This window comes from Mixophyes fleayi, chromosome 2 (genome assembly GCF_038048845.1).
Source record: "Mixophyes fleayi isolate aMixFle1 chromosome 2, aMixFle1.hap1, whole genome shotgun sequence".
In the NCBI taxonomy this organism is placed as follows: Eukaryota; Metazoa; Chordata; class Amphibia; order Anura; family Limnodynastidae; genus Mixophyes; species Mixophyes fleayi.
The window spans coordinates 148,821,193-148,847,835 of NC_134403.1; the positions used below are offsets into that span (position 1 = coordinate 148,821,193).

Below are 26,643 nucleotides of genomic sequence, written 5' to 3' on the forward strand. Positions count from 1 at the left end.
TCTAGAAGAGCCGACTGCGGGAAGGTCTTTTGTCCTAACTGAAGGGAAATGGGAATAGACAGGCAATCATTACTATTGGGAACTGACTGACACTGAGAAAAGAGGCCCAACGATACAGCTCCAGAACTCGTTAGGCCCTGTCGTTTCCCGAGCGTTTGGGACAAGAACTCAGAAGATGGCCACTCTCTCCACAATATAAACACAACTTGTTCCGAAATCTCCTCTCCCTCTCTTCGGCTGATAGTCCTCCCAAGTTGCATGGGCTCTTCAGGGGGAAGAACAGGGGTTTGGAAGTTGGGGGCCAAGCGAATCATACTACGCCGCGACTGTTCCTTCTCGGAATTACGTTCCTTGAAACGCAAATCAATTTTGACACAGAGGGAGATAATATCGTCCAAAGACGTAGGGAGTTCCTGGGATACCAACTCGTCTTTGATTCGGTCTGAAAGGCCCTGCCAGAATGTAGCTACTAGGGCCTCATCGTTCCAGCGAAGTTCAGAGGCCATGGTTCTGAAGTGGACCGCATACTGCCCCACAGACTGGTTTCCCTGGCGGAGACGTAGTAAGCCGGAAGCGGCATTGGACACCCTTCCTGGCTCATCAAATATTTTCTTGAAGGTGGACAAGAAGAGGTTGAAGTTATGTAGAATGGGGTCGTCCCTCTCCCATAAGGGGGAAGCCCATGCTAAAGCTTGACCGGACAATAACGAAATCACATAGGCCACTTTCGTTTTCCCGGAGGGGAAGTTCCCAGGTAGAAGCTCGAATTGTATGGAGCATTGATTTAAAAATCCTCTGCAATTTTTAGGGTCTCCATCGAACTTGGGTGGGTTAGGTAACCGTAGCTGCGAGGAAGAAGCTGCTGCTGCGGCCTGAGGTACAGGGGCCACTGCCGGCCCAGGTGATCCACCAGCCACTAGGGTGTTCTGGACAACATCCAACCGAGTGGATAGACTATTGAGGAATTTTAAAAGTTGCTCTTGGTTAGCTTCTTGCTTATCCATCCTTCCTACTAAATGCTCCAACAGATCTTTAGCTGTGGTATCCATGGTCAGAGCAAACTGTAACAGATTCTGGATACTATATTACTAATCTTGATTAGCACTGGCTTACCTGAGGTGCGGAGTCTAACGATCTCCCCGGTGTTCACCAAGAACCGCCGCAAGGCAGGGTGGGCTTCGCTGCCAGGAGTCGCAGGTCGCGGTCCCCAGGTTCGCCTCAAGATGTAGTACAGCGGAGTGAAGCGGTGGTAGCGGAGTCAACAAGCCGGTTCGGTACACAGGAATGGAGTCAGGCAGAATCAGAAGGCAACTCGGAGTCAACAAGCCAGGTTCGGTACACAGGGATAGGAGAGCCAGGGGAGTCAAACAGGCAGAGATCAGCACACAGGAGACACTGGAAACAGGAAGACACTGCAATCCACGAAGAGCAGGAGCCAGGAACAGGTAAGTGTTGCTCTGACACTCAGCCAGTGTCAGAGTGAGGTTTTTATACTGAAGGGGATTCAAAATCCCCGTCTCTAGGGTTGTGGTCATGTGACCGCCTCCGGGTGCGGTCACATGGTCCTGAATGCGGAAGTGCGGCTGGACGGAGCGGCGGGGATCAGGTAAGTCCGTGACACATGCCAATGATTCTGGAAAATAGATAAAATATCCTTCCATTCTGTACAGTAAGTACCTGTCATTCTGGTGTCATCATGTTTGTTTTTCTTATTATTGGGAGAAGGATATAAAAGAGATTCTCTGCTTCTCATCCTAACATCCTGTTCTGCTTGTCTGATGGTATTTTTACTGTAACCACGGTCAAGGAATCACTGTTTCACTTCACTAGCTCGTTTTGTAAAGGTTGCTTCATCTGAACAGTTCCTCTTCACTCTAAATAGTTCCCCCTTTTGAATCCCTTTAATGACCGGGGGGAAGTGTGAACTTGTAAAGTGAAGAAGACTGTTCGTGGCCGTTTTTTTACGATATATATCAGTATTTAGTCTTCCATCTGGGGTTTTTGTGATCGTCAGATCCAAAAAATTAATCGTGGTTTCGTTAATTTCAGAGGTTAATTTAAGGTTTATATCATTGGTGTTTAATACTGTTACAAATTCATGGAATAATGAGTCCTGATCATCCCATAATACTAACACGTCATCTATATATCGTAACCACAGGCTTATGTGGTTCTTATATTTTTCATGTTGAGAATTGAATACATATTCCCTCTCCCACCATCCTAGGAAGAGGTTGGCGTACGTAGGGGCACATGCCGTCCCCATTGCTGTCCCGCGTATCTGTAGGAAGAATTTATCTTCAAATATAAAATAATTTTTGGTCAAAATGAATTGTAATAGTTGTATGAGGAAATCATTGATTCTACTATGTTTTTCCATATTAAGAAAGTATCGTACAGCATTAATGCCTTGATGATGAGGTATATTGCTATATAGAGATTCCACATCCAGGGATGCCAACTTCGTAGAGTTGTTAACTGACATATTGTTTAGTTTGACTAGAACGTTCAATGTATCTTTTACGTATGAGTTTAAACTTATTACATGTTTGCGTAGCTGAAGATCTAAGTATCTGCTCGCCTTCTCAGTAAGACATCCTACCCCCGACACTATGGGTCTTCCCGGGGGGTTGGACTCATTTTTATGTACTTTAGGGATCAAATATATTGTGGCTATTTTGGGGTTATGTACCTCAAGATATTCATAGTCACCTTTCGTTATTGTTCCCCCATTGTATGCTTCAAAAATGAGTTTTTTGTATATTGCTAAGTAATTGGCTGTAGGGTTAAAGATAATGCGTTTATAACAATTTACGTCATTCAGTTGTTTGTACATTTCTATCAGATATAATTCCCTAGGCCATAGCACAATATTACCCCCTTTGTCTGAGGGTTTGATGATGGTGTCCTCCCAAGTTTGTATCTCTTTTAATGCTTTCCTCTCTGTTGTAGACATATTATTTCCTCTTACTTTTCTTTGAAATGATTTGTGGTATAATTTGTCCAGATCTTTGGAAACTAAGTCCCTATAGACTTTAATTTGGGGACATATAGTTGTATCCGGCCAAAATGTTGATTTCTTTTTAAATTTAGGGCGTGTATCCTCTATACTTAGGGGTTGATCGTCTGTATCTAATTCTTCCAGTATTTGCAGTGCATTCTGTTCTGCTGCAGTACCAAGTAAACTTGTCATTGTTGTATCAGATTCATGGGATTCATAAGAAGACGCGATGTTGGATTTATTTGAATAGAACTTTTTGAGTAGTAATTTCCTCGAGAAGAGCATGAGGTCCTTCTCCCAAGTAAATCTGTGTTTAAAACACAATCAGAGCAGCCGGGCAGCACACTGTCACTGCCAAACGGACCTGCACAGTGTGCAGCTGTCGGCAGGAAGCCCCTGGATCCGCCAATGCTTCATATTTATGAACATCATCTTTTCTAAATTGTGAAGAAGTAGCCTCCTACGCTGATCGCTGACAAGGTTCCTGACTGTGCTGAAAAATCTTTCTGAGAACACACTGGAGGGTGGGACGTTTTAGTTAGTGCAGAACGAGTTGGTACATGAGTCTCCAAACTTCCTTTTTACCCTCACATTATATAAAGGGACTGTCTGACGTGTCTATTTCTATGCTGTCCTTAAAATAATCCTCCACCATCCTTTGGATGTTGATTGTAGGATCAGGTGGAGTTGTGGCAGAGGTGTCACGGTTTTTGGTCTATTCTTTTAGACCAGACCAGATGTCACAGCATTGTGCAGAGTCATCTGCATCATCCCTGGGTCTCTTGGGAAAGCTAAGTTTTTCTTAGCAGCAGTTGAGTGAGAAACTGAAGGATGAGACGCCGTCCTGTCACGTAACACTTGAGTTGACATCTTGCTCACCAGGAGCTCCTTGCATCTCTTGAGATCTAGGTCAGTTGTAAACAAAGAGAAGACATAGCTCTTAAACCTAGGATCAAGCACAGTCGCCAAAATGTAGTGATCCGATTTCAAGATTTTGGATCCTGGCGAAGCAAATAAAATACTTAATCTACAAGTTCGACATACTTAGTGTAATTTCTTTGTTTCATCTCCTCCTTCAATTTCTCAAGCTGTTTTTCCAAAAGTCCAAATAAGGGAATCACTTGTATTATCCACTGTGCTTGATTAAAATACATCGCCCCTCCTTTCTCAATGTCATGGCTTGTGGAGTAAGCGTGGATGGCTTTGCGCTGTTCCTCCATCCTCAAAAGCATATACAGGGTGGAATTCCACCTTGTTACCACCTCCTGCTTCAGTTGGTGGCAGGGCAAATTAAATTGCTCTTGTAGCTGCTGCAGTCTCCTACATGGTCTTGGTATTTTACGGGCCACAGACAGCATCTCCTGCATGTCCCTGTCATTTTTTTAAATAGGTCTGCACCACCAAGTTTATTGTGTGAGCAAAACAGGGAATGTGATCAAATTCACCCAGCTGTAATGCTCTGACAATATTGGTGGCATTATCAGAAATTACATATCCTGAGGAGAGTCCAAGTGGGATAAGCCATGTTGCAATGACATCCCTTAGTTTTTGTAACCAATTGTCAGCTGTATGCCTCGTATTGAAGCCGGTGATACACAGAGTAACCTGCCTCTGAAAAATGTGACGTACTTGGGTACATGCTGCTGTTCCTGCTGGTGAAGTCGAATCACCAACCCAGTGGGCTGTCACAGTCATATAATCTTTAGTTTGCCCAGTTTAGCTTGTCCACATATCTGTGGCTAATTGTACAGTGGGTAGAATGGCATTTTGTAGCCCAATAATTTAATTTTTACAAACCTTCTGGTAGAGGTGAGGAATAGCTTTTCTAGTAAAACGGTGTCATGATGGAATTTGGTAACGGGGACACAAGGCCTCAATTAACTGTCTAAAACCAGCTGCATTAATAGTGAATATTGGACGCAGATCTAATACTAACATAGTTGCCAGGGCGTCTGTGATCCTCTTTGCGACTAGGTGACAGTTTTCATACTTGCTTCCTCTTGCAAAGGATTTTTTAACAGTCAGTTGTTGTAAACTGCTAGTAGTCTTCTTCTTGGTCTGCTTCTGGGATGAAGATCCACCCCTAGCAGCAGCAGCAGCAGTGGGACTAACGCTCAAGAATTCTTCTGAGGAATCCAGGATAGTGGAGGAGTCATCTAGCCTTAGCAAATTGGATGCAGGACTAACTACGATTGCTACTGAGGATATAGATGAGGAAGGTGTTGTGGGTGTAGATTGCAGGTGCCGGGATCTAGCTGAGAGAAGGGACCTAGCTGATGCTGGACTGCTTGTTTTTATTTTTTTAGCATAAGTTTCTGATTTTCCAACAGATTGCCATGAACTTGCTTCAAATGGTGTAACATGGATGAGGTTCCTAGATGGTTAAGGTCCCTACCACTACTGACTATGGCTTTACAAACGATACAAATGGCAAGACAACTGTTGTCAGGATTTGGGTAAAAATAATTCTACACATAAGAGGTGGATTTTTTGGTCTTATGCCCAGGCATGACAATGGCCTTCTTCTTATCAAGTGCAAGAACTGCTTCCACAGGTGCAGGACTAACACAAACAACATCATCCTCATCAACATCCTCATTAGCGCCGTCATCAGATATACAAATATCCCCCTTATCCTGTTGCAATTCCAAAGTGGCATCCTCAATTTGTGTATCACCAACTACACTTGGGCTGCTCATCCACACATCTGCAGAAATGCTGAAAGGAGGCTTCTTTATGGGCACAGTATCAGAAAGGTCAGGCTTACACATAGCACTCATGGATAGACTCTCCTCAGGGATTTGTGTCATTTCTGAATCAGCTATAATAACATAGTACAATGTGACTGCAGATTTTGAAGAACACTGACAGCCCTATTATTTATTTTTTAACAATAACAATTAGCAATGGCGCAATAGACTGTAGACGGGCAACAAAACTGGGACCTCTCCTGTTTCTGTGTGAGCTATAATAACACAGTACAATGTGACTGCAGATGTTGAAGAACATTGACAGCCCTATTATTTCTATTTCAGCAATGACAATTAGCAATAGAGCAATTAACCTCTCCTGTTTCTGTGTGAACTATAATAACACAGTACAATGTGACTGCAGATTTTGAAGAACACTGATGGCCCTATTATTTTTGTTTCAGCAATGACAATTAGCAATGGAGCAATGCCACGTAGACTGTAGACTGGCAACAAAACTGGTACCTCTCCTGTTTCTGTGTGAGCTATAATAACACAGTACAGTGTGACTGCAGATCTTGAAGAACACTGCCAGCCCTATTATTTCTATTTCAGCAATGGCAATTGTCAATGGAGCAATGGACCTCTCCTGTTTCTGTGTGAGCTATAACTCAATAGAATGTCACTGGAGACTTTTAAGATAACTGCCACCCCCTATTCTTTCTGTTTTAGATATGACACTGCCCAACTGCACTAGAGACTGCCAAGAACCGTGCTACCCCTTCTGTGTCTCTCTGTGAAATGGCGCTGGATCGCAGTGGGGGGCGATACTTACAGAATCCAAAACTTGCGAGAGCCAACAACGCAACAATGACGTTTTGCCTCGTCTTCACTTCCGAGGGTGCGAAAGTACATAGCCGGCTTGAATCGATACTCAGAACGGCGAAGTTCGGGTGGGCTCGGTTCTCGGAGAACCGAGCCCGAACATCTAATGGTCGTGTCTGGTTCTTTTGGTGGATTAGTAACCTTTTTCCTGACAAAGTTTAAACCTCATGACTCACACTTTGAAATGAACCATTAGGAAAGGAAATGCTTATAATGAGCGCTTACAATAACATCTTAACCCTTGCCTATGACACCCAAGATAATTAATCTCAGTTTAGTACCCATCCTGTGGGGTCACATCATGGTATTATCAGCAGCTAGGTATCTTATATTGTATAATTAAGAAAAATGCCCCTTCCCCCCAAATAAAAACAAAACAAAACACACATGTATTTGTTTATTTAAATTTTATCTTGTATTAAAATGTATAGTGAATATATTACTGAGTTGGTAGGTAAGTCAATTTTTATTTTAAACATTCAAACAATTTTTGCCCTGTCAAGCATGGATTTACATTTTTTGACCCTCAGGGACGCTTTTTCTATGACCTTCCCACCCACTTCATGCCAATCATCCACCATTTGTTTAAAATAAATATATAGGAATAATTTTGCTCTATGGATGAATGTTTATGGTATGTAAAATATTGGTGTGTTTTTTAGCTATCACCAATTTCTCCTATTACTTTTCTTGTTTTGGTTTTAGGATGCAACTTTCAATGTCAATTCTTATCCTGTATGTTGTATAAAAGTAGTATGTTTGTAGAAAGCCCTCAAGTATGTGCTGGTACACACTGGGGGTCATATCTAAAGCAAAAAGCATGGTGTACTGTGTAAGCTGTGGTCTGCTCTTCTGGGTGTTTATGAGGATATCTGACCCCCTTTAATTTGTGAGTAGGCCGCAAGCATTGATCTATGTCGGACCTGCCTCTGTCATTGAGCCTCTTCATACTACTGTCACAATGGTCTACGCATGATAACTATCGATGTTGAGACTATGAAGGTTAGCGGAATAAAGCATAAAGGAGCACGAAGAAGGGCTGACATAGGGCTCTAATTATGGCTTACTCTCAATCAAGCTCTAAGTTGTTGGGACTTGCTTATTACCATTGACCCCTGCAATGCAGAGGAAAGGTTCCGAGGCAGGGACCTACAATATTCAGACAAGAGGGAGAAAGCCGGGTGAGAGTTTACTTGTCAACATCAATCTGTAATGGTGAAATTATCCTTGAATGGGACTGACTGGAGCATTATTAGAACTGCAATTATGCACAATCAAACACAAAAGCACTAAATGAGACACAAAGATTTGCACAGAGCTATCCACTCTCAAGATAAACGCCAGCGTGATAGAAAACTAAGGGCTATATTTACTAAGCTGCGGGTTTGAAAAAGTGGGGATGTTGCCTATACTTGTACTTTCTACAAAATGACAGCGAGAATCTGATAGGTTGCTATAGGCAACATCCCCACTTTTTCAAACCCGCAGCTTAGTAAATCTAGCCCTAAGTGTTCTCTGTTGTATTTTGCTTAGCACTGGACAGCAATGACAAAAATGTTATTTGCAATCACAAAAGAAAAACAAATAGCTGAAACTCCCAAAACAACTAAAGTACGTACATAAACTTGTGTTGCTTTTAAAAATAGTATGCATAGTATTGAGTTGTTAAAGGAATTTCACATGATGGTACCTTAAGAGGTTTATGGAAAATAAATCAATTAATCGCGTGAGGCCTACGCAGATTATTTAAACCTTAAACCTGTTCTAGAGAAATAAGTTAATGTAGTAATAATCGTGTGTATACAGTGCACGCAAACTCTTTGAAGGTTGAGAACAAGCAGCCTATTGTATAATGTGTACTCTTCCTAGATCAGCAAACCTGGGTGTCTGTGACAATACTTTAGGACCAACTGCTTAGAGACAAAAACATAAACGTTACTGTATTTGTTACAAAAGTCTGTAGCATGGAGTTGTATGTGCAGTAACTGCAGTTTACAAATGGCTGCTTCATTTTTCTATGTTGTTCCTCATTTATCTGGTCATTTTAACTGCACTTTGAGGACCTATACCAAACAATATAATTGGAAAGACAGCGATTAGGATACCTGTGTGATTTAGGATATCACTCTCCATGTAATTTCTCTATGAAGTAACTGTGGATTATTAAAAACTATGTCCATTGAGAGATATATTGTGATTTTATTATAATGGACTGGGAAATTTTAATAGCATCCATTGTGCATATAGTTCCCTGGATTTAGTTTTATGAGACAATGAAACAAATAATTCACTGAGGAGGAAATGCTGATGGCAGCCAAATGAAACTTCTTCAGCTGAAGCTGTGAGAGTTTCTGTGTAGAGCAGGTAAGACTGGTTATAGGCTGCTTTGCCCAGCCATATGGAAACATACAATGCTGGTGGTATGTGTATATAGAAACAGGTGCAGAGGTTAATTTGCTGCTTATAGTAGTCATTAACATTCAGATAATACTATGTAGTGTTTAATTTACTTAAGCTGGTGAATGTACAAGAAGGAAAGAAGAATGTCTTTGTGTATAATTATAGACTCTGTATGCATTGTTTTGAAACTAATTAGCTCTGGAGGTGTTTAATAGTTTAGTGAAAATATATATATTTGAAATAATTCATTTTAATGCATTAAAATGTAAAATCACATCAACTGGTTTGAAATTGAAAGGGTGCCATTTGCATTTCAGGTTTGAAATGGGTCAACTGGCTTATCCACCTTCCCTGGTGTGAGTGTGGATGTGTTATCAGAAGTAATCTGTAGAGAGTTGGCCAGGGGTCTCCCAAGTCAATCCCTGTTGGACCTTGCCAAGATCTGCAACCCACGACAAATCATGACTTGGTTGGTGGCACTGCGTTTGAGAAACTGAGAAAATAGTGAGATTACCCTAACCATGAGATTTACCACGTGTCATCCCTACAGGTGCATTGAGGTACCTGCCCGTGCAGGAACCACATAAGTAAGAGTCATTCTGTCATAGTTAGCCAAGAAAGCTCTCTATGTGTTAGTCATGCATGCATTTAACTTGTAGCTTGTAGGCCTCATCTTGCCCACTGCACGGTCTCCTAAGACACGTAGAATGATTAGGTATCTATTTGTGGAAATAGAAGGGCTTCCTTGTTGCAAAGTGGACAGTGTTTAAAAAGGAGTGGGTTGATTTGCACGAAGGGTTGATATTTAGACATTTAAATTAGATTAGGCAATTATGGGTTCTCTAAGAGCAACCTACTATGTTTAGAGTTTAGAAAATAAATTTAGAAACTGAGGTACCAGGGATTATGTGAGAAGATTATGTGATGCTCACATACAGTCATAGCACATCCTCCATGGTCGCACTGCTGCAGAGTGCCAATAAATATTGTGATGCAGCCAGGGGGTTGCATCTCCCTTAAGAGTATCTTTAGCACATTTTACAACACTTTAACATTTTTTGAAAAAAATCCCCATCCATTTGGACATAGCCTTTTTAGTACTAAAACAACTGAGTTTACAATATGGGTTAATTTATTCCCTACACTAAATTATAAGGATACTAGAAATCAGTAGAAAGTTCCATGGCCATATAAAGATACAAAGCTGCATGTCACAGAAGCACAAAATGATTTCTAATATCTGAATTAAATTACAGTAGAGGCTGCACTATTACTTTTAATATATATATATATATATATATATATATATATATATATATATATGTATATATTAAAATATACACAAGTTGTCATAATGACAAGAGACCAAACTGTTTATATAGGAGATAACACATATATGAGCATCACTAGTGTATTATATAGATTTAGCTATCCATTAGTGTGTTGTCCTGGCACAGTCCCACCATATTGATTCTCCTTTGAAGATGAGGGTCTTAGCCATTGTTGGGTCGTGGACTAACTGCAAACCTGATCTTGCAAGTTTTCCCTCTCTGCTCACACGCAATTCACTAATAGCGGGAGTCTCCCTCTCTGCACATAGGCTCGCTTTGCTGTGTAATCTCCTTCAGGCTGCTTAGGGGACTTAATAGTGGATTTTTCGGAAATGATTTAGCTACAAGACCTCTCTGTGCAAATCTACACCCAGCTTCTCTTTGCATAGCATGGATATCCCTCTGTTCCTCTATATACTTCACGCTTTCTCCTGTTGCTGTGACACACTTCACACACACAGCACCTCTTCCCATCAGCTTTTTCCTTCCTGCTGCTTCTGCTGCCCCATCTTCTCTAGGAGCTCTTTATACAATATTTTGGTGGCCTAGACTCTGGAATTTTCCTCTATTCTGGATAATGACAGGTGGCAAGGCTTGTAAAAGTTAGATTGATGACTTCAGTCCATTTCAAGGTCAGACGCCGAATGTCCCAGCGAGATTTGTTTCATATAGTCCGGGAGTCTACTGTAGCATTATCTATTGACTTATTGATATTCTTAACTCTGATATTATATGTCCTCAATCTGCTTTCCAGATCTTCTTGTTTATCTTTTAGTGTTTCAAGATCATCTTTAAGAGTGGATTTTTCCAATCTCAGCCTGCGAAAGCGACATATAAAATCAGTTTACACTTCCAAACCATCACTCACATTTCCTAGTGAAGTGATTTCTGATTTGATTTTGATCTCTTTTCTTGATTCTTGCTGAAAAGTGTGTTTGACATCTTGTAACATGTTTGAGAAATAAGCTGTAGCATCTGGGTTAATGTTATCTTTTAGATGTTAAGGAACGCTTGCTGAATCTTTAGAGCTAGGACTATGTGGGCAGGTAGATGTGGAAGGCTACACCTTTATGTTGAAGAACTATTTTGTTCTCTTCGTATTTATCTCACTGACAACGTTAATAAGTTTTGCATCCCTAGGTTCTATACGTTACCGACTTAATCTCTGATGTTTCAATGCTGTACAGCACTCCAGCCGCTTTATAATATAACAAGCATTTTTGTCTACATGGTTTTAGTATTCATCTAAAATGGGAAGACTGCTGCCCTAATCAGCTCTAGCCTACTGTACTTTACTGTTGTCTCTTCTGTTATTACAATGCTATACTATACTTACTTTTTTCTGCACAAGCAGTGGTAACTTTTCCATTTTTATTTCTTCTATTAGATATGGATAGATACTTAATCCTCTCCTCTATTGGCATCTCTTTAAGTCCCTTTGGGGGCTCACCATTCTCTATTATGAAAGGGTCACCAAGAGGAATTCTGGGCCACAGTACAGCAACTTCACGGGGCCCCCTATAGGTGATTAGCATGTAAACTTTGAAGATGTGCTGCCCAGTCAAAAGAAGTGTAGCCATACCATTGGCGGCGTGGCTGCACATCATTGGGGCGTGTCTCGCAGGTGAAAAGCACTAGGCTACCCTCCTATAGAAAAATTTGTTACTCACACATGCCCCCTCTGCCCAGCAGCTTTGCTCACGCATGTCTCCTCTGCCCACATGCTTTAATCACACATGCCCCCTCTCTGCCCAGCAGCTTTAATCACACATGCCCCCTCTCTGCCCAGCAGCTATTCACGCATGCCCCCTCTCTGCTCAGCAGCTATTCACGCATGCCCCCTCTCTGCCCAGCAGCCATAGTCACACATGCCCCCTCTCTGCCCAGCAGCTATAGTCACACATGCCACCTCTCTGCCCAGCAGCTATAGTCACACATGCCACCTCTCTGCCCAGCAGCCATAGTCACACATGCCCCCTCTCTGCCCAGCAGCTATAGTCACACATGCCACCTCTCTGCCCAGCAGCTATAGTCACACATGCCCCCTCTCTGCCCAGCAGCCATAGTCACACATGCCCCCTCTCTGCCCAGCAGCTATAGTCACACATGCCACCTCTCTGCCCAGCAGCTATAGTCACTCATGCCTCTTCTATGCCCAGCAGCTATAGTCACACATGTCCCCTCTCTGCCCAGCAGTTATAGCCACACATGCCCCCTCTCTGCCCAGCAGCTATAGTCACACATGCCCCCTCCCCATCGCAACTTCTTACCTTTTTCTCCACTGCACAGCACAGGAAGATTTCCTGCAGCCCATCCGCACTCTGTACCATGTGACCGCTGTTCTGACAGTGAGATGAGGACGCAGTTGCCATACTGCCTTCACTCCTAGGGTGGGTGATTGCCACCTCTAGATGTACCCATGCTCCCTCGCTGGTCCGGCTCTGCACACATCCCCCCCCCCCCCCCACTATATATTAATATTGTTATCTTTGGTTTAACACCTGTGTTAAATGGTGGTAATCGTAAAAATGATTACCCCAACCCCGACAACCAGGATACCTACAAATAAACACTGATTGGGAAATATTAACAGACTTGCCTACAAAGCGACGCTTCACATTTCCGATGGGTGGATCATGCTGACCGCAAGTAATTCCGAAGACAGAGGTCTCCAGCACTTCAGTTCCATGTCACTGAACAGTGCAACCTAGATAACTCTTCATTTAAATCGACAATGCCGGGACCCCACAGCTTAACTGTTTAATGAAACAGTCTATTATCAGGTTGAAACACTTAACCTGTGGGTTCCCGACATTGGTTTGTAGTCATACACAAAGTAAACACCCAAACATGTGTAATGGCTATAATTCTGGTAAACTTTCCAGTCCTAATTTTACCCTCAGTAACTCACCCAGATCAAGTCATTTTTTTTCCTGGTCCCAGGCTTCAGGCAATTTCAGATGCACAATTGATCTAATCCACTAAACTCAACAGATTAAATTCTTTTAAGTGGTTTTAGTTTTGGACATTGAAAAGGCTTTTGACAGGATTAGCTGCCCATTTATGCCTAAAACCCTGGCCAATATGAACTTTACTGGAATTAAATTTTAACTTGAAATTGCAACCACTGAACATCAAATACATAGGCATATACTGTATATCACAAAGCATTACAATAAATACCAGGCAATTTACCCACCAGTCATTACTTCTTTTAAAAATAACCTGTTCTCATGGAACAAGTTAGTAAGATCCTGGATAGGGTGCATTAACTAGATCAAGATAAATATCTTTCCCAGGCAGTTCTATCTCTTTCAAGCTCTCAAATTACATCAATTCCATTTATAAAATGGACACAAAAATGTCCAACAATCAAGCTGAAGATTTTACAAAGATTATGACATCCCAGTCTAGCTCACCATTCAACCTGGAATAGCTACTCACTCCTTTGACTCCCGAAAAACACCATCAACCTTCTCCCCTTAATACTCTCTCCTAAATATTTCTTGCTTACTATCCCAGTACTATCAGCTACCCATCATCCGAATAAACAAATCAGACTTATCTTTGCAGAAATACATATATTATAAAGAACCTCTACAGGAATAAAACAGTATAAGAAGCTAATGGGGAATCCCATGACCTGTATAAAAGTACCAAATCATAAAGAATGCTTGTAAGTGATGGGATGCCCACTGGCTTCTAATATTATTTTTTCATGTAGAGGGTTCATTACTACTTATAATTTAGTAGTTTACATTTAGAACCCTTTAACCCTCTTGTGCTAGCAGGTGTTATGTATTACCATTGAACTCAACAGCAAATTTATTTACTTACTGGTTGCTGTGGATAAGTGAAAATGTGCACCTAAATGAGATATAATCATTTATCAGCATTGTTTTTACTTTTTCAATTGCCTTATGAGAGAAAATAACATTTGATACCGGTGTATTGTGTTTAAGGGAAACCAAGAGGAATAGTCAGTATTTATTTTTCTTAAAAAGTGTGGGAGTGGATTGGAGTGGCTGTGAGTGGGGAGAGAGGTTGGAGTATTGGAGTATGATGGGAAGTTATACAAATTCTTTTTTTTTTTGTATAGAAATGCTATTTTTCCTCTTCTGTTTTGTTTTATTCACTGTAGACATTTGACACCTGGAGGAGTTAAATAAAGGTACCAGACAAGCAAATTAATACCAAGGCCTACAGAAAGTATGTGGAGAGCTATCAGTGATAGATTTTAAAGACAATACACTATTGCCTTGGTGCACTGGATGGCAAGCAAATCTGGATACAAGTGCCTAGAAGTGGTTATGTGTTTTACATATAGAATAAATTATCTCTGATTGTTGAGTAGCGTTTGTTAATATTTCATAATTGTATTATGATTAATTTAGAAGCCTGTGGCACACAGAGTTTTATTTTTATTTATTCTGATTGGTTGCTATAGGCAACATCTCCACTTTTCAAACCCGCCGGAAAACTCTCAGCTTGATACATTTACCCCCAAATCTTATGAAGCCATATTCTAAAAAAAGAGTACTTGATTAGCCTAAAAAGAATTTCAACTATCAGCTAAGTCATGTACGTCGTTTAGTGGAAGGTATAGTTTAATAAATAGAGAGTCATCCGCACTGTCATACAACTTACATCTTCCTACAAACTTCTATGATTAGGCACATTTTTATGATGTTGCTATATTGAATATATGAATAATTATTTACTCTCCAATTCAAGGCAAGTAAATATTAGATTCTATTCATGAAATAGAAGGGTTTGTCAGTTACTCAGGGTAAGCAGAAAGTAAACCCACATTTTATAAGTAGGCCTCCCCCCAACATTAAAATAATAGTAATCACATTTGATAAACAGAACTATTTCCTTCCAACCAGCCCTGACATTAAATTAATAGCAAACACATTTAATAAACAGACCTATTTCCCTCCAACCAGCCCCAACATCAAATAATAGTATTGCCATTTAATAAATAAACCTATTTTCCCTCCCTCCAAACGGCCCCAGCAATAAATTAAATAGCATTTACGTTTAACAAATATACCCATTTCCACAACCATCCCCGGCATTAAATAAAATAGATTGACATTTAATAAGTAGCCCAACTCCTCACACTCAGCTACATATTTAATTAATAGACCAAAACCACCCCAGCAGTAAAATAAAAGTCCCGTTACCTCACCTTAAATTAATAGGCCCCACTATTAAATTAAATAGCCCTATCATAACCCTACAAATAAATTAATAGCACCCACCATTAAATAATTAGCTCCGACCCACAGTCCACCCTTAAATTAATAACCTACCTCCCACCCATATTACAATAGAGACCCCCTACCCTGGCAATAAATTAATAGGTATATTAAATGTAAATGCCATTTCATGCAACTATAACTGCCATTAAATAATTCATATTCACATTTAATGAATAGACTTAATTTTCCCCAAACAGCCCGACTTTCAATTAATAGCTCCCAAACCATTCCAGCATTAAATTAAAGATCCAATCACCCCATCTTAAATTGATAGGCCTCACTATAACATGAAGTAGTCCCACCAATCAATTAAATTGCCCCACCATCACCCCACAAATAAAATAGCACCCATTAAACAATTAGTCCCCATCTGCACTACACCATTAAATTAATAGCCTACCTTCCACATTATATTAAGACTCCCCTTCACTCAAAACATTATATTAACAATCCCCCTCCACACACACACACACATTATATTAACCTACTCTCCCCCTCATCCACACATTATATTAACATACTCCCACCCCCCCACACACACAGATTATATTAACATATTCTCCCCACACACTTACCTTGTTCCATCTGCTCTGTGTGGTCTTGCTTCGCTACACAAATGGAGCAGCCCCTGTCATGTGATGCATGGCCCATGTGACACCAGGTCTCTTGCCAATAGGAGGCCACACAGAGGGGAAGGGAGGGAGGGGGGATGGATCAAAAGATCCACGGCCAATAATGGAAGGTTGCTGGTCCTGGAGGAGGGGCTAGTCATCAAGTAAGAGAGACTGGCCCAAAATAGTATTTTTCTGTCCGGCCCGAGGGGCATATGCCCCCTGCCCAGTCCACCCCCATCTGCACATTGCTGCGATATGTGGCATTATGCAGCAACAGGTAAGGAAAAGATGACGTAATTCGCTATGAATCAGGTTTCCAAGCCCCGTCCCTACCCACGCCATTATAGAAAGGGGTGGGATGCAGGAGGATGAATTGGCCTTCTGGAAGTCCAGGAGATCTCATAGAATTCAGGACATTCTGGGAGAGTTGTCAACTATGCAGATGTGAAACTGGTCATGAATGGTATATAATCATGTGGGTACTCTGTCGAGCTATTAGATAATCATAATGAGCACCTCAGCCAACTTTTATATAATCCTGTGGGCACTCTGCTGGTTGGTAATCATAGTGACGCCTATAAATGGCTAGAATTTAATCACACTGACAACTCTGCTGATATTTAATCGTGTTAGCATTTCTCCTGGCTGGTATACAAATATGCTGGCACTCAGCTGGCTGGTAAGTAATCATACTGACACTCTAACATCTATTCTTTAATTATCTGGATACCTCTAACTTGTATATAACCAGGTGAGCATATCTCACCATTATATAATCTTGTGGGCATGTGGATTATAATCATGTGGTCACTCTGCTGTCTTTTATATAATCATGTGGGCACATCTCGCTGGCTGGCTAGCATATAATAATGTGGACACTTTCCTGGATCATATATAATCAATACCAGGCACCTCTGCTGGCTCCTGTATAATCATGTGGTCACTATACTGGCTGATCACTAAGGGCCTGATTCATTAAGGAACTTAAATTAAGAAGTTTCTTATTTCAGTCTCCTGGACAAAACCATGTTACAATGCAAGGGGTGAAAATTAGTTTTCTGTTTTGCACATAAGTTAAATACTGACTGTTTTTTCATGTAGCACACAAATACTTGATAGCTTATTTGTACACTGAAATTTAAAGTTGATATGTGTGTGCTACATGAAAAAACAGTCAGTATTTAACTTATGTGCAAAAGAGAATACTAATTTTCACCCCTTGTATTGTAACATGGTTTTGTCCAGGATACTTAAATAAGAAACTTCTTAATTTAAGTTCCTTAATGAATCAGACCCTTAGGGCTAGATTTACTAAGCTGCGGGTTTGAAAAAGTGGGGATGTTGCCTATAGCAACCAATAAGATTCTAGGTGTTATTTTGTAGAAAGTACTAAATAAATGAAAGCTAAAACCTGATTAGTTGCTATAGGCAACATCCCCACTTTTTCAAACCCGCAGCTTAGTAAATCTAGCCCTTAGACTCTTCTGATGGCTGATATATAATGATGTGCATGTAAGCAGGGCGCAGTGGGGCTGGAGACTGGAGGAAGTGGACCCAAACGGTGGCACCTCTTACACTGACGCTCTTACCATGTTGCATTTATTAAATGAGAACAGTATGTATTCAAAACAAAGCAACTGATTTAGCAAATACAGCTAATCAGAGCAAAATTTGGACATGAAAAAAACATTTTGTGCTGTAGAGGGTTAAATGAAGAATAAACAACTTGATTTGATCTGGAGTTGTGAGGAAGATGCGGCCTAACCCAAATCTAAATTGCAGTGCAACAGACCTGGCCAGTATGTGTGTAGCATGCAGAAGCATGCAGTTTTTGGCGTACATGTGTAAAATAAGTTTGCATGTGTACCCCTTGTAGTGCTACGTGGTTTGAGCGCCTGCAAATTCTGCAATCGGTTGCATGTAACTCTAAATCAGCCCCATACTACCTATTTTATTTCGTTTCCAGCATTTAAGGTTGTAGAATTTGTCACAATGCATTAAAGATACAAGTAAAGGAAATGAGTTGAGAGTTGAGAATTGGGGCTTAGCAAGGAAGTTTGCACTGCAGGAAGTCAGAAAGGATTATGTAGCATTGCTGTTTTATAACTTGCCAGTGAGTTTCACTTAAGACATATTACAATAGAAGTTTGACAGAAAGAAAAAAAAAAGTCTTTCCTATTTACATTCTTTTGAGAATGCAAAAATTATTTTGAAATTCATTGTTTTATTGTTCTGGTTGTATATTTGTATAGTTACTTCTTGACTTTCCTCTATATAGTAGACACTTAAATAGCACACATTAAATATTTAGACGCCATCAGTAGCTTGTTCTAGTTTATTTCTTCTACAACTGCTTTTGGTATAGAATGACAAGTGAGGCTTTTAGGATGAACGTACTTAAAGGGCGACAGTGTTTGTAGCAAGCTGAACACTTGCCTGAAGGGGTTAACATAGGGTGGGGCCCAACCAATGGTAGCTCTTGTGGGAGGGACCTTGATTGAATATAGCAGGCTGTACTTCCTGGTCTGCCTCACTCTACAGCACGAAATCCCACCCACCCACTCCTCATTTTAAGTATTTTAGGTTAACGTTGCGGTAGGAAGGCACTGCGTTCAGCGGCTGATTAGTGGGCGCACAGGTAGTTGATCGTAGGTCACTGTCCCCTTAGAGGCACTAGTAACTCCTTTTTGGTCCTTCGGTGAGGAGGGTCCCTGTCCGGCTCGGTGAGGGAGGGCAGCGTGAGTTTAAAGGGGCAGTCACTCTGACGCCAACTCAGCGCAAGTTATGATGGGATTTGTTCCCCTTGGTTTGTGGACTTACGGCGGTTTGCGCCAGTCCCCTTGTGATCTAGTGTTATCAGCTTGAGAGCTGTTTCGCAGTTCCCTTTCTCCACCACCATAGGTTTAGTTTAATATAAAATCATAATAAAAGTTCTGCCATTTTTTAATAACTTATACATGTCTCTGTGTGTTTATTTGCATGCAAATGTTTAGATTTTTAAGGTTGATGTGAAGTTTATGGGAACATACACAGTGAGCCCTTCATGACTAGCTGATCTCTGTTGGTTGTGCTATTCCAAGGAAAAGTGAGTAAGGAATGAAAGTGAAGAAGAAATCACAAGACCTATTTTAATTTCAACCTGTCTAGTGATAGTAGAGATTAGTGACATTTTTAAAACTTTTCAAAATATTCACCTAATTCTGCATTGGGTTGCGAAAGCTTGCATGTTACGCTGGCAGAATTTGGCTAACACAGCCGCACCACGCACTGCCATCACAGCTCTTATCATAGACTATAAATTCCGCAAATGTAAAAATACAATGCAGAATGGCATTCCGCGGCATGGCGAATCAAAAAGCGAAACTCTAAGACTGTATTGCTGGAAATTTGCACAACAGTGAAATAGTCCATGCTTTTCTACTGTTTGAGCCTCCTCTCTGTTAGATCATAGAGGGAAGGTGAAAATGTGGGTGGCATTATCACGGGCCACCCCCGCTGTACAATATTTATTCGTAGCCCAGGAGGTCTCCCTAAAATTCAGAAGACTCCCAGACATTCCCAGCAAATATAAAATAGCCTGTTCTGCCACAAAACTTGATTTGCCTGAAGTTTCACCATTCTGATTAGCAAAACAGGGTTCCAGACATCATGTTCATATTTTCAGAAGCATCTGTTGCGGACAATAAAATGAATCTATAACACGGCTTATTTCATAAGCTAATGGTAAAGCAAAGTGTCCAATTTTGCTCTAAACAGCTAGAACAGTTTAACAAGAACAGGTTGAGTTATACAGCAATATCGTTGGTACGCATACCCTGTTTTTTTTTTTTTGGGGAGGTTTCAATTATTCATATTGTTAAATCCTGTTTCCTTAAATTTCCCACATGCCCTCTCCTTCCGTTGCTCTGCAGGGATTCAGTAAGAAGCCTTGCCAGAGAAACAACTTCTCCATTCGCAACTCCATATTTTGCTAAATGTACTCGGAAAGGTGAATGTCTCCATTGGCCACTCCCTTCTGATCTATAGACCAGATGGGGTCAGCAAGAAAAAAAGCATTGGTACTGAATTCACTACAAAGAAAAAAAAACAGCATTCTTACTTGTTACTCTCTACACAGCCTTATTACATTTCCCTGATAGAGTGCCTTCAATTTATCTGATGAGTGCTGACATCAAGTATCTAAAAGAATCCAGTATGACTCAGCCTCTTTTAGCTGTAGCTCCAACGGTCAATGTCCCATATTTCTGGGATGCCAAAAGAGTCAGTTCCTACCAGAGTGTATTGCATATCTGACAATCAAGGGACTCCAAAAACAGGTTCTGGGACCACACAGATTGCACACCACTGACAGTGTCTTGCAGTAAAGAGTAATAAGTAAAACTGGTGATACTTCCCCTTTAACAATAGACCATCCTCAATAGATTCCTTGCTTGGTTTCCTCTTTGCTATATGTGTACATATTTGACAGTCAGTAGTGATTTAGATTATTGGCACAAGGCTGTAATTACAAAGGCAAATACTGTATGGAAGGACTAATGGTAATGTTTAACCATACAATTCACAGGCATGCGGATATTCTACTATACATATATTTTCTTCTGCTTTTTATTTCTATACAATTGGTAAAGAACTTTGATACATAAGTAGTGACATGCTGAATAGTTTGCAATGATGCAGTACTTTTGTATGACACAGGTCTGTTTATGAAAATGGGGCGATAAAGTTGAAATGCTGTGATAGAAAATCACCTATCACCACAATTTACCATTATTACTATACCATTATTATTAGAACTGTTAATTATTATAATAAGTATTATTATAATTGTTAATAAAATAAGTAAAAACAAATGTAAAATATATTTATCACTGAAAAGTGCTTTACTCACGGAATAAAGCAGCGGTAATTTTACCTGCACAATTCTTGTTAAATAGGCTTCGCCATGCTTTGCAAGGAGGATGCCAGCGAGACCCAGGGAATTTTAGTTTTTAGCGAGGGGCAGGTCTTTTTTGCCTTTTAATAAGTAGACCTCTTAAGGTTAAACAATTCAGAATTTGAGCTACAGTGGTTAAATGTCCAACAGCCTTTCTTAGTACTCATACTTGCTTCCTCTTCCCTCATGAGCCTTGCTTAAACTTGTCTCAAAATCAAACCTTCAGTGTTTCACCTTCTGCAGAAAGTGTAATGTTCATAGAGAAGATAGTATTTATTGCTGCCAGTAAAATGAAAAGTGTTTCTTATCAGAAAATAAATACTGAGCACACAGAGAACAGTCTGGTCAAGACTTCCTCTGGATAAAGGGCTGTTTGTCGACCTCCTTTTCAATGTGATAAATCCTGTATTTCTTCAAAAAGTCTTGTGAGTGCCTCCTTATTTATCACTTATAAATGAAAAGCACAAGGATTACCAAAACTCAATGACAAAAACTAATGCAAAATGATACTATGCACATAACATAGTTCACCTCATTTTACAAGGCAAAACTTAGAAACTCCTCTGTGTTTGCCCTAAATGCTCTTCCCATGAAGCGTAAGATCTGAGTTATATATCGTAACAGTTTACGTGAAACCCCAAGTATTAATCCTGAGTCACTGAGCTCTCTGGGAATAAACTATAACATTATCACAACTGTGCAAAAGTTACTTTTTACTACAAGAAAATGTGCGAAATGTAATTGGGTGGCTGTAGATTCGCCCACTATTCTGAAATGGAGTACAGTCTGTGATTAGTAAATTTAAAAAGTTGTTATATGATCAAAGGAAGTGCTAATATTTGTGGTGCATGGGAGGCGATGTGGTGCATGGGAGGTGATGTGGTGCATGGGAGGCGATGTGGTGCATGGGAGGTGATGTGGTGCATGAGAGGCGATGTGGTGCATGGGAGGTGATGTGGTGCATGGGAGGCGATGTGGCGCATGGGAGGTGATGTGGCGCATGGGAGGCGATGTGGTGCATGGGAGGTGATGTGTTGCACGGGAGGCGATGTGGCGCATGGGAGGCGATGTGGCGCATGGGAGGCGATGTGGCGCATGGGAGGCAATGTGGCGCATGGGAGGCAATGTGGCGCATGGGAGGCAATGTGGCGCATGGGAGACGATACACTGGTCAGGGAGAGATAGGGATGTGGCCCAGGTGCAGCAATTGTATGTAGCCCGTTGTTGTACTGAATATTATAGCCATACAAACGGTTACTAAATACCAGTGGATCAGATGCTGTAATGGGTATATTAATGACAAGGTTTCAGGTGGGTTCACCATCATTATTATTATTATTCATGAATATAGCGCTACCATTTTACACAGCGCTGTACAGACATTAATGCATTCTTCATAGAATTCTCTGGCCATTAAAGCTTACAGTCTAAATTCCCTACCACACAAACAGACACACACACACTAGGGTCCATTTTAGGAAGCAGCTACTTAAGCTTCCAGTATGTTTTTGGAGTAAGATTTTGGGAGGAAACTGACGCAGACACTGGTCGAAAGGGAAATCTTGAGCCCAGCACTGTGCGGCGGCAAATTGTAAGACTTAAGCATGTCACAATTTGATGTCTTACATTGGAATGCATGTACACTAACTCAGTTAGGGTTTCAGTGAGATATTTTTATTTATTATTAACTTTTCTTACCCCACAACTTAATATAATTACTGTACAGTGAAGCTGAAAAAAGAACATCCTGTAATCAGAAATAATATCAAACAACATTCTGTAATGTATTATGCAATTTTCAAAAATAACGTTATATGTAAAATATGTATACTCACCACTGTGACGGCATCATTCAACAAGGATTCCCCAAATACTAAAATGTATAGTTGTTCATTAACATGGATATTTTCAAAAACAGCCAGAACGGCCACTGGGTCTACAGCTGAAATCAAGCTGCCAAACAGCAGGCATTGTAGCAATGAGATATTTAACAGCCCAAAAGCTTCGATCTGACAGATTCCAAATAGTGATATGCCAATTCCAATAGCGTTCCACAGTGTGCCCATTACTGCATACCAGAATATTGTGCCCACATTGTCAAAGAAGGGCCGAGTGGGGAGAAAGTAACCTGCATCTAACACAATTGGAGGAAGAAGGTACAGGAAAAAAACATCTGTCTTCATTGCAGGAGGAGACTTCTCATTAACTGCAAATATAATTCCACCAAGAAGTAGTCCAACGAGGATAAGTAGACAGCTCTCTGGTACTATGGTATGGAGCTTGTGGTATAGATGGAAAGCTGTAGAATAAGAGAAAACAAAGGAAATGCCATATAAAATAAGGCTGCTATATTAGATCAATAAAGTTTGCAAAGATATAATCCTATACAAAATAAAATAAATATTTCAAGCGATTTCCTCAAACTTTGCCAAAAATTAAATAATTAATTGCTTTAAACTTAATTAATTGCTTTAAACTTTGTTACATTTTATCAATGAGATTAATTTACAAATGCGTAAATGTAAAAGTGCAGCGCAAAGATCTTTTTTCCTTCTTAGTGATATTGTGTGAATGCTTTTGCTCCATTTTGCATTTTTTAGGTACATGAACTAAAAGAGGTTATATTTGCTCCTTATAGTAATTGCTGAGCAGGATATAGATGGAATGAGGAGTTTCATACAGAATGCAGTGTAGCTACATTGTTGCATTTGAATACGCAATCCAATGCAAAAACAAGGTTTAATTTTGTGGGACAAGCTATTCTAATGAATTTCAAGAGCTAAATTCAATAAAGTCGAACAGTTTTGACCATGTTGAAGCTGATTCGACCATGGTCAGGCCTGTTTGCACATGATCGAGACAGACACACTTGTGCAAACCAGCTCAAATACAGCTTTAAATGAATATATATTAACAGATTTACATTGCAAATGGCAAACTTCAGACACAAACTTCGAGCACAAAAGTGTTCACAGTTTGAATTAGAAAGATGTTTAAATACTTGTTTTTTTATTTAAATATATCATTTAAATTTTGCTTAAAAATAAAAAGTAATTAAAACGACTAATTTGAACAAAAAAAAATAAACGTCAAATTTCGAACCACAGATTTGGCAAATCAAAACTGCAAATAGCTCGAGACACAAATTTCAAACCACAAACTGTAATTGCGGTCTACTGGTGATTGCACTGCAAACATGTTTGTGGCCATGAAACCAGTGAAATGTGATCAAAATTTGAACCGGTTCGACATTTTACAGAATCTCTACTAGAGTGACTCTTCAGTCAGGCAAATAAGCCACACCTTTAAACAAGCTTAGAGTGGAAATAATCAAACTCTGACCTCTCCTTATTTTTTATCTAGGTGCATATTATATCAAAGTGGAACAACATGCTCATATAAACCATATGTAAATAAAATAAAAATAAAAAACTGTGATGTGAAATCAAGATAGCTTCAATGTCCACTTACTGTCATGAGAGATAACAGATATCCTGTAAATATGCGCCAAACAAGTATTATTTTAAGAGAAATAAGACTTTTGCAAACAAATTAAGGGAGACCCAATTTTTTTTTAGTAGGGAGTATTCTTAGGTGATAATTTTACTTTTGCCAACTTGCCTACTTAGAACATAAAAACGCAAACTGGGAGTATGATCCAATCAAAATACCCAAAAATATATTTTAACTACCTTTCCTTTGAGACCAGTGGCAGCCTGCAGCATAAGAGAGGGCTAGCCCCTCCGCTGGATAGGACCATCCAATAGCAGCTCTTACTCTGCTGTACAGAGAGTACTTGTCACTCACAACAGTCCCTGTCCCATTGGAGCTTACAGTCTAAATTCCCTAATACACATACTATGGATAATTTGTCAGTAGTCAATTACCTACTAGTATGTTTTTGCAGTGTGGGAGGAATTGCATTTATAATCCCAGTGCTGTGAGGCAGAACTGCTAACCACTGAGCCACCGTGCTGACATTATTCATTATATACATGATACTTTTTTTTTTACTTAAAAGATTTTTTGTTGAGTTTTAATAGCAAAACAAGTAACAAACAAAGCAGTAATTACCAAATACAGTGTATAATGCAAGATTCAATGCTCTCTCAATACTGCCGACAAACAGTCAAGAAGAATAATAAACACACAAATAATAAAAAAAAAAAAGATACATGATACTTTAAGGGTTGCACTCAGGGCAAGGAGAGGTTTCCTTATGGAGACTTCAAACTTTCTGTTTATTACATCTATTATCTCTGTTGCTGAGAGGAACAGTAGTCTTTTTAAAAGCCCTAGCCCCAATATCAACCATAGGAGGGTGTACTGATGCCTTGAATTATTCTATGTCACAGGGCAACAGAATATCAAAATGTGTCAAAACAGTAAACTTTATCAGTACAGACCTGTTATTTTTAACAGTTAGCAAAATTGTTTCACCTGAAAGAAAAGATACCAGATAGCAACCTCATAGTAGTATGAATATATTTAAAAAAACACTCCTGATCATCATCTAATTCATATTAAGATTATCCTGAAACAGCTCACACCTGATCCAGCAGTATCGTAACTAGCAGAAATCTGTAAATCCATCTGCGTACATGGGTTCCTCATCAGAGAACTATTGGAATCTTTAGCTTTATGTACAGCAGACATGCTTTGATAACATCTATAAACCATTAAGTAATGAATGACTACAGGTTACAGGTCTATACAACTTTTCAGAACAAGATGGCCAAATTCAACTCTTGTTAGCCATGACTCTTGTAACTTTGCTGCAAAGTACTAAAATGATGCATTACAAGCGGCACATATAAGCCTTTTAGAATTTATTTTCCCTTCTGTCTGAGGATCAGGCATAAGTTTATCTGGAGTAAACATGATATATATATATATATATGCAGAGACAGATTTTAGAGCTCATAGAAGCCCAAACAGAGAGCAGAGGGCTTACTAGGCAGTGTTAGCTGCAACATACCCAGAATAGAAGCCAGAGAAGAGAGTGGCAGCAGTGGCATAGTAGGATATTGGTTGAGTAAGTAAACACTCTTCAGAAGCGAGCTCGTACTGGGCTGGGATATGATCCTACTTTGCTTTGGACACATTCAAACAGTCAAAGATGATTCCCTCATGTTAAACACAATAAGCTTTTCACGCCCAAAGTTTTTCTGATCACACACGACACCAAGATGCACAGCATCCAACCACATTTTTTGCATTGTTTTACCTGAAAGTACTGTATATTGAGAATTGAGAAAAGCGAAGCCTATCAAGTGGCTTGGAGGAAGATAATAAAACATCACTGTATGGGTCATTATATTAATTATTTAGTTATGAAATGAGTGACATGATGAAACGACAGCCACATGCAAGTTACAAGATTAGGTGCAAATTTGACACACTTCAATATTAACTCTGATTGTGTATACAGTCATGGCCAAAAGTTTTGAGAATGACACAAATATTATTTTTCACAAAGTCTACTGCCCCAGTTTTTATGATGCCAATTTGCATATACTCCA

The 26,643-nt window shown here is 39.9% G+C and overlaps 1 protein-coding gene across 1 annotated transcript in view; it reads right to left on the reverse strand.

Annotated features, from left to right (window-relative positions):
* LOC142141581 (sodium/hydrogen exchanger 2-like) overlaps positions 1–26,643 on the reverse strand; it is an 85,066-nt gene that overhangs the window by 39,728 nt on the left and 18,695 nt on the right. The window contains exon 2 of the mRNA XM_075200199.1: positions 22,957–23,420. Within this exon, the coding sequence (XP_075056300.1) occupies positions 22,957–23,420 (464 nt within the window). The remainder of the gene's footprint in view (positions 1–22,956; positions 23,421–26,643) is intronic.